The 16,295-nt window shown below is 36.4% G+C and overlaps 1 protein-coding gene across 1 annotated transcript; it reads right to left on the bottom strand.

Annotated features, from left to right (window-relative positions):
- Nucleotides 1-9,585: 9,585 nt before the first annotated feature.
- LOC122025021 (tRNA(adenine(34)) deaminase, chloroplastic-like) lies at nt 9,586-15,360 on the bottom strand. Its single transcript, XM_042583776.1, has 4 exons — nt 11,557-15,360; nt 11,402-11,489; nt 10,229-10,356; nt 9,586-10,124 (listed from the first exon to the last, which is right to left on the bottom strand). Exons 1-4 carry the CDS (start codon nt 15,105-15,107, stop codon nt 9,857-9,859), a joined length of 4,035 nt encoding a protein of 1,344 aa, XP_042439710.1. The 5' UTR covers nt 15,108-15,360; the 3' UTR covers nt 9,586-9,856.
- Between the last annotated feature and the right edge of the window lie 935 nt (nt 15,361-16,295).

Here is a 16,295-nt window from a genome sequence, read left to right as displayed (position 1 = left end):
CTTGGTGCATCCGAGGGAAGAAAAGATGTGGAAGAGTACACCAGCGGACGAGAAGGGCGTGTGTGGCTCTTCCGAGGGATGAGAAGCCGAGAAGGAAGTTTGCTCAAGGAGAATGCCGGAATTAGGTTCGAGTAAGCTCAACTCTGGATGGCCAGAGAATTACTCAAACGATCGGAGCAGTAGCCAGACAAGTCAACACAAAGTTGATTTGTCCATAGATCTGGACCAAATCTATGGGCCAGACATGGTCCAAGCGCCCGGAACCTGCCAAGTCATCAACGACTATATTTCGACCAGCGAGCCATAAATAGAACCCTGGTCTTTTTTATTTAATACAACACACTCTATATTTCATTTACAAATTTTGTCTTTAGTTTCTGTTGCTTTCAACGTTTGTAAGAGTCTACTCCACCTTCGTCAAAAGGGAGATCTTTGAGAGGAGTTTGCATTGTCTTGGACTAGCAACCTCCCCAGTTGCTAGTAAATCTTGAGTCTTTTACTTTCTTTATATGTTATTATTTTTGACTAACTAACGTGTGTTGTCTTTACTAAAGAAGGAAGCAAAGGATTAGTTTTAATTCTAACTTACAGGTTATTCACCCTTTTTAGCCGACCTCAACGGGACCAACAGAACTAACTGAAGCTACCTTGCCATATTCTAGACTAGTTAGACCAAGATTTTCAATAGAAAAATTAAATACATAATTTCTTAAAAAGATTTTGTCTAAAAGTGATGGTTGTTCTGATACCAAAGATGCTCATGTACCTCGTCATAGCTTGAAAGCTAATTTTTGTAATGTGTATTTAATTAACCGATGGTTTAAACCTGAATCTAATTCAAATGTCAATCAATCCTTAGATTTCAAATTAAATTAAAAAAATATAAAATTAATAATCATCTCACAATACCTATAAAATTTCCTATTTAAAAATTTAGAAATGGGTGAAATACTAAAGTTAGAATTAGTTTGATTAGACCAACATAATTAATATGTTAATCAAAATCTAAGTTAACTTAATTTTAATTAATCTAATCAACTTAAATTAATTTTTCAAAACCTAAATTATTTTTCAAAACTTTAATTAATTTTTCAAAACTTAAATTAATTTTTCAAAACTTAAATTAATTTTTCAAATCCTAAATTATTTTTCAAAACTTAAATTATTTTTTTAATTTCAAATTTTAAATTAATTTTTCAAAACCTAAATTATTTTTTTAAACATAAATTAATTTTTTAAAACTTAAATTTTTTCAAAACCTAAATTATTTTTCAAAACTTTAATTAATATTTCAAAACTCAATTAATTTTTCAAAACCTAATTAATTTTTGAAACTTAAATTAATTTTTCAAATTATCAAAACTTAAATTAATCCTAATTAAACTACCTATTTAATAAATCTAATAGCCTAATCAAATTAACCTAATATTATATAATCTTAATCCAATTAAAACCCAAATTAATACTAATTAATTAAACGCATATTAACCCTTATTAATTAAAATTTAGAACCTTAACTTAATTAAATTTCACTTTAACTAAATTTATATAATTTAAAATTTAATGAACCTTTAATTTAAAATTTAACTAAACTTAATTTAATTTCATTAATCTAAACCTAATTTAACATAAAGTTAATTAATTTTTTTTTAAAACTTATACACCCGGGTATTATCGCCTCAACAAAGGCACCTAAATTCAATTCTAGCATCCTAAATCATTTTTTAGGCACCCATGGTTTTTGACCACGACACCCATGATTTTCACTATTGAGTCATCTGGAACTACTCCAGGCGCCTCAATACTACAATGTGTCTAGGCGCTTGGATAAATATAGGCTGGATGACCTTATATAAGGGGGTCAAGATCTTTGATTAGAGACGCCTCAATTCAAGTTCTCGTTCCGCTTTTCATGTCGTTTTCGATCCCAGTCCAAGTTCAATCAGCCTAGGTCGTCATTTTTCTTTATAAAAATTTCAATATGTCAAAGAAACATCTGAAATACCCCTAAATTATTTTTTTCTTGTTTTAAATAGTTAGTCTGAAATTATTTAATAATTATAGGATTAAGGGAAAGACTCCTAAGGTTGGGTCCTCGTGAGTTGCTCGCGAGTGGCTCGGTCAAAACTCTACTTGATCTCGAAGTTAATCGAGCTCGAGTTGAGTTCCAGCCGGCTTGATTAGAAATCGAGCCAAGCTTGAGCATAATTATTATTGGCTCGGTGACTCATCTATTGGTGCAATATCCCCTGGGTCAGGTTGATCAGGTTGACTAGACTTGAGTTGGCTCAAGCCTGAGTCTAGATGTTTGAGTTTCGATGTTTGACAACATGTGGAGATTGCAGGTGCAATCGTTTGATTAGGGAGATCGCTGGTGCAATTCCCCTTTGGTCAGGGTTTGACTAGATTGATGTGAAGAAGAGTCAAGTAGGTCAAAGGATTGACCGAATACTTGACTGGGAAAGTCCTAACTGGAGGTTAGGCAGTTGAAAGTCCTAGTGAGTGAAGTCAAACAGTTGGAAAGTCCTAGTGAATGAAGCTATGTGAAAATCTTGGTGAGTGAAGCCAGACAGAAGGGAAATCCTGGTGACTGAAGCCAGGTGAAAGTCCCGGTGAGTGAAGCTGGGCAGTGGAAAGACCTAGTGAATGAAGTCAGGTACAAGGAAATCCAGGTAGGTCAAGGTTGACCGGACACATAATGTGGGAAGTCCAAGTTGGTCAAAGGATTGACTGGATACTTGACACAAAGAAATCAGATGGGTCAAGGATGACCAGACATTTGGTGGAAGGAAGTCCAAATGTGTCAAGTTTGACCGGACATTTGACACGAGAAGAAAAACCCAAGTGTGTCAAAGGGATTGACTGGACACTTGGTGAAGAAGTCTTAGCAGGTCAAGGTTGACTGGATGCTAGACATGATGTTCCAACAGGCCATGGTTGACCGGATGTTGGAATTGGAGACCTTGGACTTGAGTTTAGGCAAGTCAAAGGTGGGTCAATCGATCAACCGATCGATTGAACCGAAGCCCAACCGATCAATTGATTGATTGGATGTGCGCCGCGACAAGAAGATGTCCCAATCGATCGGTCGATCGATTGGGAGCTTAAATCGCACGCACAGAACCTCTCCTAATCGATCGACCGATCGATTGGGGAACTGGAAATAGCACGATTAAGCTGAATCGATCGATCGATGATTCAGGCGATTTCCAGAGAGCACAAAGGCGCTCTGAATCGATCGACCGATTGATTCAAAGCCTCCCCAATCGATTGAGAGTCATTCAATCGATTGGGATCTGACCGTTGCGCAGGTTATAGTCGTTGGCCAATGTTTTCCTCCGTAGTTCTTCGATTCCTCTTCACGCGATCCTCTCCACTGCTCACAGTTGTCGACGCTAGTTCTTGAAGCTTTCTTGTGGCAAAGTATTGTTGTACTTCAAAGGTCAAGAGACGTTTCTACAACAAGAAGAAGAAGTTAGGGTTAGGGTTTCTTGGTGTAAATTTTGTAAGAATTTACTTGTATTTGCTTCCCTTTCTTTCTTCTTGTATTGAGAGTGTTGTAAGGCTTCTCCGCCTTCGGTAGTTACCATAAAAGAGTGTTTTTATAGTGAAGAGTGCTCGCGTGGATCCTTATGTTAGCATTGTAGAGTATGTTTCTTGTTGTTTATTCCACTGCACATCATTGAAGAAGCACATCAACAAGCACGACGAGCCATTCACCTCCCCCCCCTCCCCCTCTAACACATTTCGACCCTAACATCATCGAGCCAAATGAGCCAATAATAATATATATTTTTATAATATATAATATATAATATATAATATATTAATTTATTTATTTTAAAAAATTCGAGGTCAAGCTCGAGCCCATAATTAAATATCGATCTCAACTCTACAAGCTCGAGTGAGCTCGAGCTCGAGTCGAGCTAGTATAAATCGAGTCAAGCTGGGCTCGAGCCTAGGCTGGCTCAAGCCCAGAGTCTCGGTTCGTTTACAACCCTATCTTGAAAGGTAGGGTCATCAAGATTGAGGGACTGTTACTTGACTAGAGAGGTCATTTACTAGTTTTTGATAGTAGACATAGACCCAGCTCACTGAGATCATAGATTTACTTAGATCTTTGAGCACATGATCCACTTCATCACAATCCCAATAGACTATTTGATTTTGTAACTTCACATTATTATATATTTTTGGGATATAACTTGATATTGACTATAGTTGACTTTTACTAGCAGTTGATTTTTCATGGTATTATTATAACTTGAACCTAAATTTGACTTAGAATGGAACCTAAATATTCTCAAAATTCAATTTAATTTATCTCATCATTCTCTTCCAAAAATTTAAGTTGTCTTTCAAAATTTATGTTTTCTTACTTCTAGGTTGAAAACTAAATTTTTTATTATTTAATAAAAATCTCATTTTTTTTTAGTGGTTTTCAAAAATTAGATTTAGCCTAGATTTTCTCTTAGAAATCATGATTATATAGATTTAGATAGCCAGCATCTCATAAGTACATAGGAATATTTTATTTGTATATTGAAAATACTTAGAATGATATGAGATGTTTAGGGTATTACCTGAATTTTAAATGCTTATATTAGTGCATTAACATAAAATACCAATTAACATTGATCTAATTTAGTAATCCTGCTAAGTCAATAACTTGTTGGATATTTTACTTGACTTGACTAATCAAGTGAATACTACTATCTTCTAGTAGACAACTAGTAGCTAAAGGTTAGAATAGATGGTTATTTTTAAATATTTTTTAATAAAAATTACTTTAATTTTTTACATACTTAGACAATAAGTGAATTAATATTTAAATGTCGTTTATCTACTCTCTTTCTTACGTAAATGCCATAAATTACCTTAGTACATTGCAAAAATTACTTAAGCCGTTTTTTAAAAATATTTCCCTCCTTGAAAATATAATAAAAATACTAATTTTCAAAACTGAAAAAATGGATAGTATTTTTTTTAAAAAAAAATCCAAGTCAAATTTGTTTTTAAACCAAGTGTTTCAAAACTTCAAAATTATTTGGCAAAAGCATTCCCTCTTTTAAAATTTATTTTTGATATATGTCAAAAAGGGGATAAAAAAATTAAAAGTTAAGCTAATATTTTTCAAAGTATGCTATCTTTCAAAATCTCCAAGGGGAGAATGTCAAATTAAAGGAGAGCAAAGTTTAAAAAACCATCACTTTAAAACTTTAAAAGCTTCTCTAAAAACACTTTCTTTTATGTTAAATTTCTTTGAGTATTATGTGTATACTTGATTTTGAACTATGTTTATATAAATTAAAAAAGGGGAGATTATTGGTTCTAAAAAATACCAACTAATCAAACTTGGTTTTGATAATGACAAAGAGTTCAAAGTTAAATTGTGTTGTGATCTAACAAGTTTACTTGAGAGTGTAGGCAAAACCTAGTTGAGGCTAGGAAACGAAATCCTGGTCAAGGGATTAGGCACGAAGTCCTGGTCAGGTGGATTGGACAAAAAACTTGGTAGATTGAGGACATCGAGCAGAAGTCATGGGGTCGCGTACACCAGACAAAAGTCTAGACGATTCGAGGATCAAACGTTTAGCGGAAGTCCCAGAGGTCAAGATTGAAGGTTGAGTAAAAGTCCAAACAAGTATTTGACAAAAGAGAAATTCTCATAAGAAGAGTAGGTGAGGATGCGTTCTCCTTTAAGGGAATAGTAGTTGTCGATCCGACTTAGGGTTTCATGTGAAACTTAAAAGTTAGGATTAGACAGTTGAAAACTATCAAATAATATTCAGTTTCATATTATATGTTTTCTGTGCTAACCATATTTTGCAGAAAAAGGTAAACCAAGACATATTGATTCAGGCACCTCTATCACCTCGGCACGGAGCAAGATGAGGTGACAACTTCTGATAAGTCGATATACGTCAGATCCACGCGCCTCAAAGGGATTAAAGTGCTTGGGATCCAGATAGAGACGACCAGGAGGAATTCCACTCAACACTTGCCACGACAACAATCAAGCATCTCAAAGGGATTGAGGTGCCTAGGCGTGGATAAGTTGAGATAACTTATGATCATCTCAAAGGTTCGAGCAGAGCCTATTACACACTTCTACAAGCAACTGAACGCTCAAAAGCTTGCCGCGCTACTCCAATTTTTGACGTTACTACGTTGTGACACTACTCCGACAACTGAGCTCTAGCCTCTACATCATATTTTCATATTGTCGGTATAATTTATTTTACGTAAAATTATAATCATTCCTTTGTACTTATCAAATTACTAGTGAATTATCCAATGAAAACGATCGTTAATTATAGACATTGGAGTGGAGCTATCACACGTTCTGAATTAAGTAAAACTAACAATGTCAAAATTATCTTTTTATGCATTCCGCTCCTTTTATTACTTTGAGATTCCCCCTCCCCTATCACAGTATGTTTCGATACTACATGGTGGTTCTAGATTTTAGAATACTATACTTCGGATGCTGTAGAAATTGGGAAATTTGATATGTCGTTGAAATTTGAAAGTTACAGTCTTTTAAAAATTCAACAATTTTAAATACACCCTTTTGGTCCATTGTCGTTTCTACTTCTTCAGTGATCAATGACCGAAAGATGTTAATTGTTTGTTAAGTTTGTTGCTTGATCATGCTTAATATCCTTGATTAAGGAGAAGCTGATATCGCTCACTTTAAATTGCCCAGTATCATCAATTTTATAGTAAAATACAGGCAAATAAATCATTAATATTTTTGATTAATTTGACAAAAAGATTATGCATTGATTCAGCCGTCGGCCGACAATCATTTATAGAGAGATAAATCAGAAAATTGAATAAATCACAATATGTGAGGATATTTCTATTGGTTTTATCGGGAATCAATTTTTACTCAATTTTACTATGTGATGATTAACTGTCAAACCCAAGGACATTAATAACCTTGATTAATTTGACAAATAGAGGAGTCAGTTAACAATTTTCACTTTAGTTGTTGTGATGCAGATGCTTTAACTAGTTAACTAAAATAATCAATAGTTAACACCTAAAGGAATGATTAGTCATGAGTGTGCAGGCTGCTGTCTTCGAGTCCCCGAGCCCGGAGATCAAGCATATGGCGTAAGCATGCAAGTTTTTATATATTAACGATAGATTAATATGTGTTATAACATCTAAGTAATAAACTAATGTAAATGAGTATTGCAACATCTACACATTAACAACATATTCTTTAAATTAACCAGTGGATTTTATATAAAAAATTAAGAAATTAAATTTTAGATATAAAAAATAAAAATAAATAAATAAATAGTGAAGTCCACAAATAATTAAAATGAATATGAGCTTGTTAATAAAAATGATGCATCTGACGTACTATTGGTAAAGATGACATATATTAACGTTCTTGGCATCCACATTAGTTTAAACATTAATATATGTTACATTTTCAAATAATATGTCACGTACTTATTATATTAATATATATCTCCTAATATATATCTTATTTTAAAATATCTATCTTATTAACATACTCATCATTTAAGGTAGGATGGAGCACAGCTATTACAGTTAGGGGTGAGCAATCAATCCGTCAAATTGATCAACCCGCTTATACTGACTCGAACTGAACCGAAAAAAAATAATCCGCCGGATATAGGGTCGGATGTAGGGTCCTAATATTATATTATCTGATCTAGTAGGGTCAGATAGTTTTTTATCCCAATAACCGAACCAACCCGATCCGTGATCACCCCTACTTGTAGCAACTAATGTTGATAAGCTATTACACGTTGTAGCAACTACTGCCGATAAGTTGCTAAATGTTGTAATAGCTATTTCCGATTAGCTGCTATAATGTGTAATGAGTAATGTCTATTATCATTTTTTTTAATTATATTTATATTTATATTTTATATTTTATTGAATATAGGGTCTTATATCCAAATAACTGACAACCCGTTGGATATCTGATACATAAGAACCGTCAAATATAGGACCGGATGTAAGTTCTAATTTTGTATTATCTGATCTAGTAGGACCGAATAAATTTTTAACCTAATCATTGAACCAATCCGATTCATGATCAACCTTAATTGCAGTGAGCATAACCCCTTGTACATGGCTCAGGAAGTCTATTGTTCATGTGAGATTGTACTTGTGGCAGTTTTTGAAGCTGTCTCTTGAGTTTTTGAAGCTGTCTCTTGAGTGGCGTGAAGGTTTATGATCAGAGAGGATAATTGATATTAATGCGTAATTAAAGCAGCATTTATTGTCTATGGATCGTGCAATAAACAAGTGAAATATGTTTGTTATGGAGGATTATTAGTATATTTGTTGAAGGACAAAATTTTGGTACTTTAAACTTTATATTGCAATTAAGGTACACTTTGTTTTGATGAAAAACTTGGAGCCATAGTACATATAAATTTAAGTATTTTTAGCAAAAAAGAACTACATATAAAATTAAAGTATAGGACGTACTTTTTATTTTTATTAAAAGCCAAACTTACTTTTTTAGAATTTTTAATATATTTTTGGATCTAGTACTACTTAACCATTAATTAACTAACCAATTAAAGGCTATGTCAAAGGGATAATTATATTGATTGATTAGCATTTGGTGTGGTTTTTGGTTTTAGGATGATCTTTTAACCAAAGTTGTAGATGATGATATAAAATCTTAAAAAAAAAAATGAACAGCAATAAATTCTCATGCAAGATTTGGCATGGATTTAATACTAAAAACAACTTTTAGTAAAAAGTGATTGGTAGTCATAGAGAGTTTAAATTTTGAAAAATAAATATGGATTGATTTTGAGGAAATTTAAAAGTATAAGGATGCTCATTTGGTACTTACTGTCTTTAAAGTCATACAAAATTAAAAATTTAAAAAAAAAATATATCATGAACAAAGTCAAGAGAATCCTAAGAGTACAAGAATATTAATTTGACATAAATTTAATGTCTTTATGATCACTAAACACTTTTAATAAAAATGTTTAAAAACAACTATATAGTTAACTAAAATGACTTTTAATCGACTAACTATTTGAATGCGGCCTATTTGGTAAATCCAAAAATAGTGATGAAATTCCATAAACTTAAATACAACTTAATGTGATTAATTCAGAATAATTGACATGTATGAGGTTGAAGTAGATGTTGAATATTATCAAGGTAGAGACTTTGACATGCAAGGACGTGACATGTAAGTTGTGAAAATGGATTAATTAATTAGGAGCATGCAACATGTCAAATGAAGTCGACTTAAACTCGGCATAGGATTGGACTCCATCTTAAATTGGCTTAATTCTAATGTGATCGTGAGCACTACTAAGTTCAACCAAATTAAAATATAAATAGATCCTTCATTCAAAATATCCAAAAAAAGAAAAGAAAAATGTCCGAGAGTGTAGGAACCAGAAGCAAAGCAAGTGCAATTAATGCAAGCCATAAAATAATAAAAATAATTTACTTATAAATAATGGCATGCGGCTTTGGAGAAAATAAAATTATAAATTGATTGTACAAAGAAAAAAAGCATGGGGATTAAAACCTCCCTGATGAGAACTACCTTTGCAATTCAGCACAATTATTACTTTCATTCTCAAGTGCTTGCAATTAACCAATGCAAATTGTCCAAATTACAATCGTGGAATAATGGCACTTCTTCTGCAAATGTAGGCATGAGATACACTGAAAATCTATAAAGTCATCACTAGATGTCGGGATTGATCAAGGGAAGGCTCTGAGGGGATCAATACAACATAGGGCAAGTGTACATTGTAAGGGATAACCGACTTGTAGATAGGCATGGAACTATAAAGTTATACCTGAGCTAATATACTCGAGTCTATAAGCAAAATACAGAGAACAGGTTGTGCATCCTTGTGAACAATTTTATTGGGTGATTTGGTACTGGCAAGTCTGACTCGGGTGATGACTTTTGCTGCTTCTTTATCTTCTTCCTTCTGAGTTGGAAAAATTGCTGTAGTACGTCTGAACATTCAGTTGCAAGGACTCCACGCCTTAATTTTATGTTTGGGTGGAACGGATGGACAGGACCCGGTAATTGGCTCGATCCATCTAAGCTATTGCTTCCTCCATCACCAGGAAACAACCTGCATATGTGGCAGAATCAATCATGATAATTGTGAAACAGTTTCCACATTAAATCTGATAATGGCTTTCATGTTGGAAATAAGTTAAGACCTCAAAAGAGTACCTGATCCAGCTGCCATCAGCTCCTAATAGTTTGTTAGGAGCTCCCCACACCACGGTTTCAATTCTAGCCTGGAGGATCGCCCCAGCACACATTGGGCAGGGTTCAAGTGTCACATAAAGTGTTGTTTCCTGCAGAACGTTGACAAGAATCAGTAATTTGCGAGCAAAGAATGGATCTATTTTCTTGCTCAAAGAGAAGGCATGTGTATATTACATTATCAAATCAAATTATTAGAAAAGAATATACCAGGTCACTTGTTGATAAACTTGGTCATTAGAGGCTAGCGAGTGTAAAATGTAGGTGTGCATAACTCCCTCATTTCATACTTCAAAGATAGAAATCATGGCTTTTCATGGCATGCATCTTCTTACTATCAACACCTATGTGGTAGTACCAAATCCTGAGGACAGATATTTATTTTTTCTAACAAACCAACATTTTTTATTTTTTTTCTTTTTTCAAAAACAACTTGAAAATTCCAGTTGTCCAATTTCTCACAAATCTATGAGCTCCGAAGTACTCAGATATTTTCCATTTCCAGTACTTTTAGTAAATATAAGTAGACAAACTGTTCTGTGATGCAATATTGATGCACCAAGTATGTCATGATTGTGCATTATATAGTTTCTGTGACTGGCTAATTAAGAATTTTAGTAAACCTTCATGCTATAAAAGCATAGATATTTGCATTTATCCCTGGACGACTGTATCAGAAATTTCCTTTTACAAACAAATTCTGGGTGTAAAAAACACGTGTATTTCTCCTGTTGCCGCTAGCATATGAAGAGCATGCTCCAGAGTCCAGATTAATGATTCAGCATCAAATCACGAACAAAACCTTGCACCTTACACCTTACAATCCCGTACTAAATCCATTCTAAAATAAATGTAGAACACGGAAGTCTGCCCAAGTTGAAATTACAAGGAGTTGGTCATGTATGTAAAAGCAAAATGATGGGAAATGTATACTGATTGGCCAAATAATAAACTACTAAAACACAGGTTCTTGATGTATCTATAAGACGATGCACCTAAACTATCAAGTTTCCTTAATAATTTTTTTCTAGATTTCACATATAATATAGTAAGATAATTGTAGTTTGTAGTAAGAACAGAAAAGGCTATACTAACAAAGAAAAAGACAACAAGATTCACAAGGCAAAGGAATATTACAGCAAGCCGCCAAGTCCGAAGAACATTAGAGGCTTCACGTATACAATTCATTTCAGCATGGGCAGTCGAGTCTCTCCTTTCTTCCACTCTAAATAGAAAGTGACAAATAAGTTGTTTAATAAAATAGATAAAAGAAATAAAGGATTTATGCTTACAGATTGAATCCACGAGCAATTATCTTCCCTTGATGCACCAGCACAGCCCCAACGGGTACCTCCCAGATGTCTGCAGCTTTCTGTGCTTCTACCAGAGCTTCCCTCATAAAAAACTCATCAATTTTTCTCTGCTCACTCTCGAGCCTGTATGCTTCTTCCCAATCTTCAAATGTTTCTTTCAGTACTTGCTTATTCCTTTGAAGTTTTCTCCTATTTATATCCCCATTTTTCGTCTCATTTTTATCAACTTCAGATATTTTATCTGTTATCAGATTTTCTTCCGCTTCGATGTAGCCAGAGCCAGAATTGGGTATGGTAAGATTTCCTGTATAAGATATTCCTTCATCCATGGAAACTGAAGGTGCAGAACCAATTAGTGGTGGTACTTGGTAAGATGGAATTGTACTAGAAGTAATATCTTCTGATCCCTTTTCATTATCAGCCAATTCTATCTCTATCGGCCTTGAATCAATGGAGGCACCTACTGATACATAACCCCTTGAAACTCCCATTGAGGTGGATTCAGTGATTCCCGACTGCATGACTACAACATCTGGTGCTTCCAAATTTCCCCCAGTAATATTTGAATATGCTTCATGGCCTTGTTCAATAGGGGCTCCAACTGGCAATAACTGTGTCAAATCACTGCTTTGTCCATTGGTCTCATTATCATTATCGCTTGCATCTTGACCAGAAAACCAAGCCTCACTGCCTTCAGAGGAGCTCTTCTTGCCTGATTTATGAGTTGAAGTGTGAGATTCAGCACGACGGATCCAACCCATCCGAATAATATCTGATATGTGTGTCCACAAGGACCTAGAGGTTCTTCTAGCATTAGTATTTTCTGCAGTTGAAGTAATTGTTGAATTAGCATTAATATTTTCTGCAATTGATGTAATTGTAGAATCCACTATTCCAGCAGATAAACCATTTCCTCCCAGCTCTTTCCTATTATCTTCTTGAGAAATTGTGTTTCTAACTTCCCACACCTCATCTGATGGACCTTTTATTCCAGATCCAGATGTAGATCCCCTTGGACTTTCCTTTATGTATTTGTCATCTTTGTCTTGTGACATGACACCAAGTCCACCTAACTGCATGGACATAGTTTCTTGATGGCTTTTACTATGTGTTTCTTCTGTCGAAGTTTCAGAAGATATTTTAAAACTTGACGTCTCCTGCCTTATCTTATCCACAAAATCATCAACATACATTGCAGAAGAACTCTCCAATCTACTAGCAGAACCCAGTATATCACCTTTGACTAGGTATATCTCATCTTTACTAGTTTGTCTATCAAATTGTTGGATATGTGTGTAATCAGAGCTGGAGCCACCCTCTGGAGTTTCATGGGAAGAGATTCCTTGACTTTTAGATTGTGAATTCTCTCCAGTTAAAATGTTCGCTTTCATTTTCTCATCCTGCACCAGTGACAATGAGGAATTCTCTTTCTGGTCAACAATTCTCGTATTACAAATCAATTGTGAATTAGCTTGTCTCTGAGGGGCCGTCACTGAGTGCTGAGGTATTCCAGTATCCTTCAGAGATTCTCTTCTTGAAAAGCTTTGACCAATGTAGAGATCATTTTTTGTAACTGAATTATATTGGATTTGAGCTGTTGACATCCTTCCACTATCTTTTGTTGACAACTCAGAATTACTAGATTTTGTTCCAGTTTCACTTTGTGAAACGGATTGCTCATAGCCTCCTCTTGATTGGTTTTGGTGCCTCCCTGCTTGATAAACTAGATTCACAGTTGAAGTAGAATAGTCTGCCTGATCATCTATCCTTGATTGAGCAATAACTTCTGAACTGTTAATCTTGTTTCCCCTTAACTTTTGCCCAGAAAAATCATTTTTGTACTGTGCATCAAGTTCCTTATAGTCAATAATCTGTTGGTCAACTTGATCTCTTTTATCTCTTGCTTTGTGAACTGAAATTAATTTATCATCTGTCTTCCTTACCATCACTTGCTCATGTTGCCTCTCTTCATTTGAGGCTGTCAAGATGTTGCTACTTTGGATTTCGTCTATGCGCCTAAGATTCTGTACATGTTCTGTTCTTTGATTGCTTCCAACTGCTTTGTGATCTAAGTCAATATGCCTTTTCAAGGTTGATATAGAAATGTCCTTGCTCTCCTTCCTTGAATCAAGCATGTTATGTGAGATTGTATTAACATTGTCCTCACATATCTCGGACATTCTCAAAAAACTTTGAGATCCTTTGCTAGACTCGTTTATCCTAGAAACATGATCCTGATTATGAAAATATTCATTACTGACATCAGTTCTCAGTTCAGCTTGTCCAACTACTCTTTTGTCTACTTGGTGATGCTGCTTCAGTGGAGATGCTGAACTTTCTGCCATGTCAAACTTACTTTCATCAACAGATTTCTTGGATCTAGCCATCATTGTGCCATACTCATGTGTACCAGATACAGTTTGAAGTTCTCGTGATCCTTTCCTGGACTCCAGCTCCACAACTTTTTGTCTTGTATGCTGATCTTCGCGTCTTCTTTGAGATGAAACACTCAATGAAGAACCTTTTTGCACTCCTTTGTCGAGTTCCTGGTCATTTTGTTCAACTAGTCTCTGATACACTTCACCATGCTTCTTCATCAACGAAGTTGAATGCTTCTCATTGTCCACCCTTCTCAAATTAACTGCATTCTTTGAAATTATAGCTACATTAGTATCCTCATTTGGCATGGAGAGTCTTCCATAATCTCCACGTTTTCTCTGTGAATTTGCTGCCGTGGCATAGACTTCTTCACTGACACAATGATCATCTTCTTCTTGATGAGCTGAAGCTATTAACTTAGTCCTTGCCTTTCTACTGCGGATCCCCACACTTCTCTCTACATAATCTGATTCATTGCTTGAGTCATGACTAACATCATCCTCCATTTTCCGGACTTGATAAACCTCTCTTCGCATAGCATTGACTTTCTTGCCACCACATGCCCTCTTACTTTGCGAGCTATGCTGTGATTCACGGCCAAACTTTCGCTCCCTATTCTCCTCGCCATCGTGCCCACACGAGGGGCAGACTGTGCTCGATCCAGTAGTCCTCGCCCTTAAAGATCGCGCCTTTTTGTCACCAATTGATTTGATCTGAGCTCCTCTCTTGGCATACCGCCTCCCACGATCGAATTCAGCATAATCCGCTTCGTTCTCCCAAATCATATCATCGGAGTCTTCTCTGTAGTACTCCCGAAAGCTTTGCTGGGAAGTCTGACAGCAACAACGACAACCCTTACAACCTCCTTCCTTAAGTAAAAGCCTTGCATAGCGCGGCTCTCCATTGCAAGGGCTCGTACTGGAATAAATATGCTCACCATGCCCAGTGAGGAAGGTTCTCAGAGGCGACCAATAGATCAGGCTGGACCGCCTCAAGTAGTAGCCATAGAGCAGAAATCTAGGATTTAAGGAGAGCCCTTGGAGCGAAAATTCGACACCGCCTCCATCGTCGAGCAGCGAGACACGGCGAGGATGATAAAAGGAGGGTTTTCCCCTCACCACAAGGGAACTACCGGAGAAGCCACAGTACATGGGAACGCGTGAGGATACGGAAGAGAAAATACGGGGACGTACCGGAAGAAGCAGCCGGTGCTTAAGATCTGGCAAAGGGCGGCGCAGTTACGTTGCCCGAGGAGGATGCTATGACGCCAGTGAGCTGAGAAGAGAGGAGCGACGAAGGGAGAGAGCCCGAAAGGTGAGGGAACGGACGGCGAAGCTTTTGGAAGTCCGGCGGAACGAGATCGCGAACGCCATGCCTGGTGACAGTGTCGTCGCTAGTGCGGTCCGCAGTGGCGTAACCGGGTAAGAAGACAACCGAACCAAAACTCGGCCCAATAGGAAATTGGCCCGGCCCAAATGTTGTCCAGAGCTGAACCGGGACACCTTCACACAATCCAATTTATCATGTATTATAATTGGTTTATCTAATAATCATATTTTTTTTTCCTCCTACTAAAATGATCTTTCTCTAAAATTTAAATATATATTTTCATAATTGAGGCTATTTTTTTATTTAAAATAGAAATAACAGGGTAAGATTCTTTTAATAATTTGTTATACAATTCTAAATCCAGTGTTATTAAAAAGTTAATCATTTCACTTGATCCGGCGGTAACGTCACGTGGAAGTCAAAATGCCAGGTGATCGATAGTAGAGGGATGAACCGACCGGACACTCGAGAAAAGGTTGGATCAATAGGCTGACCGGATAAGGGTTGGCCGACCGCCCGGCCGGTCGACCGGTGTCCAACTGATAGCAAAAGGTGCCCCGGAGGGAGTCGGAGTTCCGGCGCTCATGGAATAGGATCGTAGGGCCGAGCGGAGGGTAAGCTCGACCGAAGACATAAGGTAGCATACTGCTAACAGTCTCCACAAAGCACATTGCCGAGAATCTCCCAAGTAGACCACTATATATGTCCGGTCGGACGTAAGGCGGAGGCTGGCCGGCCGGACGCCCGGCAGGGAGCAAGGGGAAAAGGACAGGGGACATCTTTTTCTGACAGCGGGCATGTTCTATGTTCAGGCCATACTCAAGATCCTATGATAGAAGGATCCGCTGTCCTATCAGAGACGTGCTCAAACTGTAGCAGTATGGTGTCAGGTAAGCTCCTCTGACAAGCCCACACTACGGTATGGGAAAGGACACGTGTACACCTCGGTATGTGTGCACTCGCTTCTCCACAGCCCTATATAAAGGCCCTCACCCTTCGCCGGAGGTACG

The sequence above is a fragment of the Zingiber officinale genome, chromosome 9B (assembly GCF_018446385.1).
Source record: "Zingiber officinale cultivar Zhangliang chromosome 9B, Zo_v1.1, whole genome shotgun sequence".
Taxonomy (NCBI): domain Eukaryota; kingdom Viridiplantae; phylum Streptophyta; class Magnoliopsida; order Zingiberales; family Zingiberaceae; genus Zingiber; species Zingiber officinale.
Note: the sequence above shows the minus strand (reverse complement) of the source record. Positions and strands in the feature narration are given on the sequence as shown.

What these genes read in the sequence shown, in the direction of transcription:
- LOC122025021 (XM_042583776.1), bottom strand. Translation starts at nt 15,107, where the DNA reads ATGTACTGTGGCTTCTCCGGTAGTTCCCTTGTGGTGAGGGGAAAACCC. An exon ending in ATTGCTCGTGGATTCAATCT is followed by an intron (nt 11,490 to 11,556) that starts GTAAGCATAAAT and finishes CTTTCTATTTAG; the next exon opens with AGTGGAAGAAAGGAGAGACT. An exon ending in TTCGGACTTGGCGGCTTGCT is followed by an intron (nt 10,357 to 11,401) that starts GTAATATTCCTT and finishes AACGTTCTGCAG; the next exon opens with GAAACAACACTTTATGTGAC.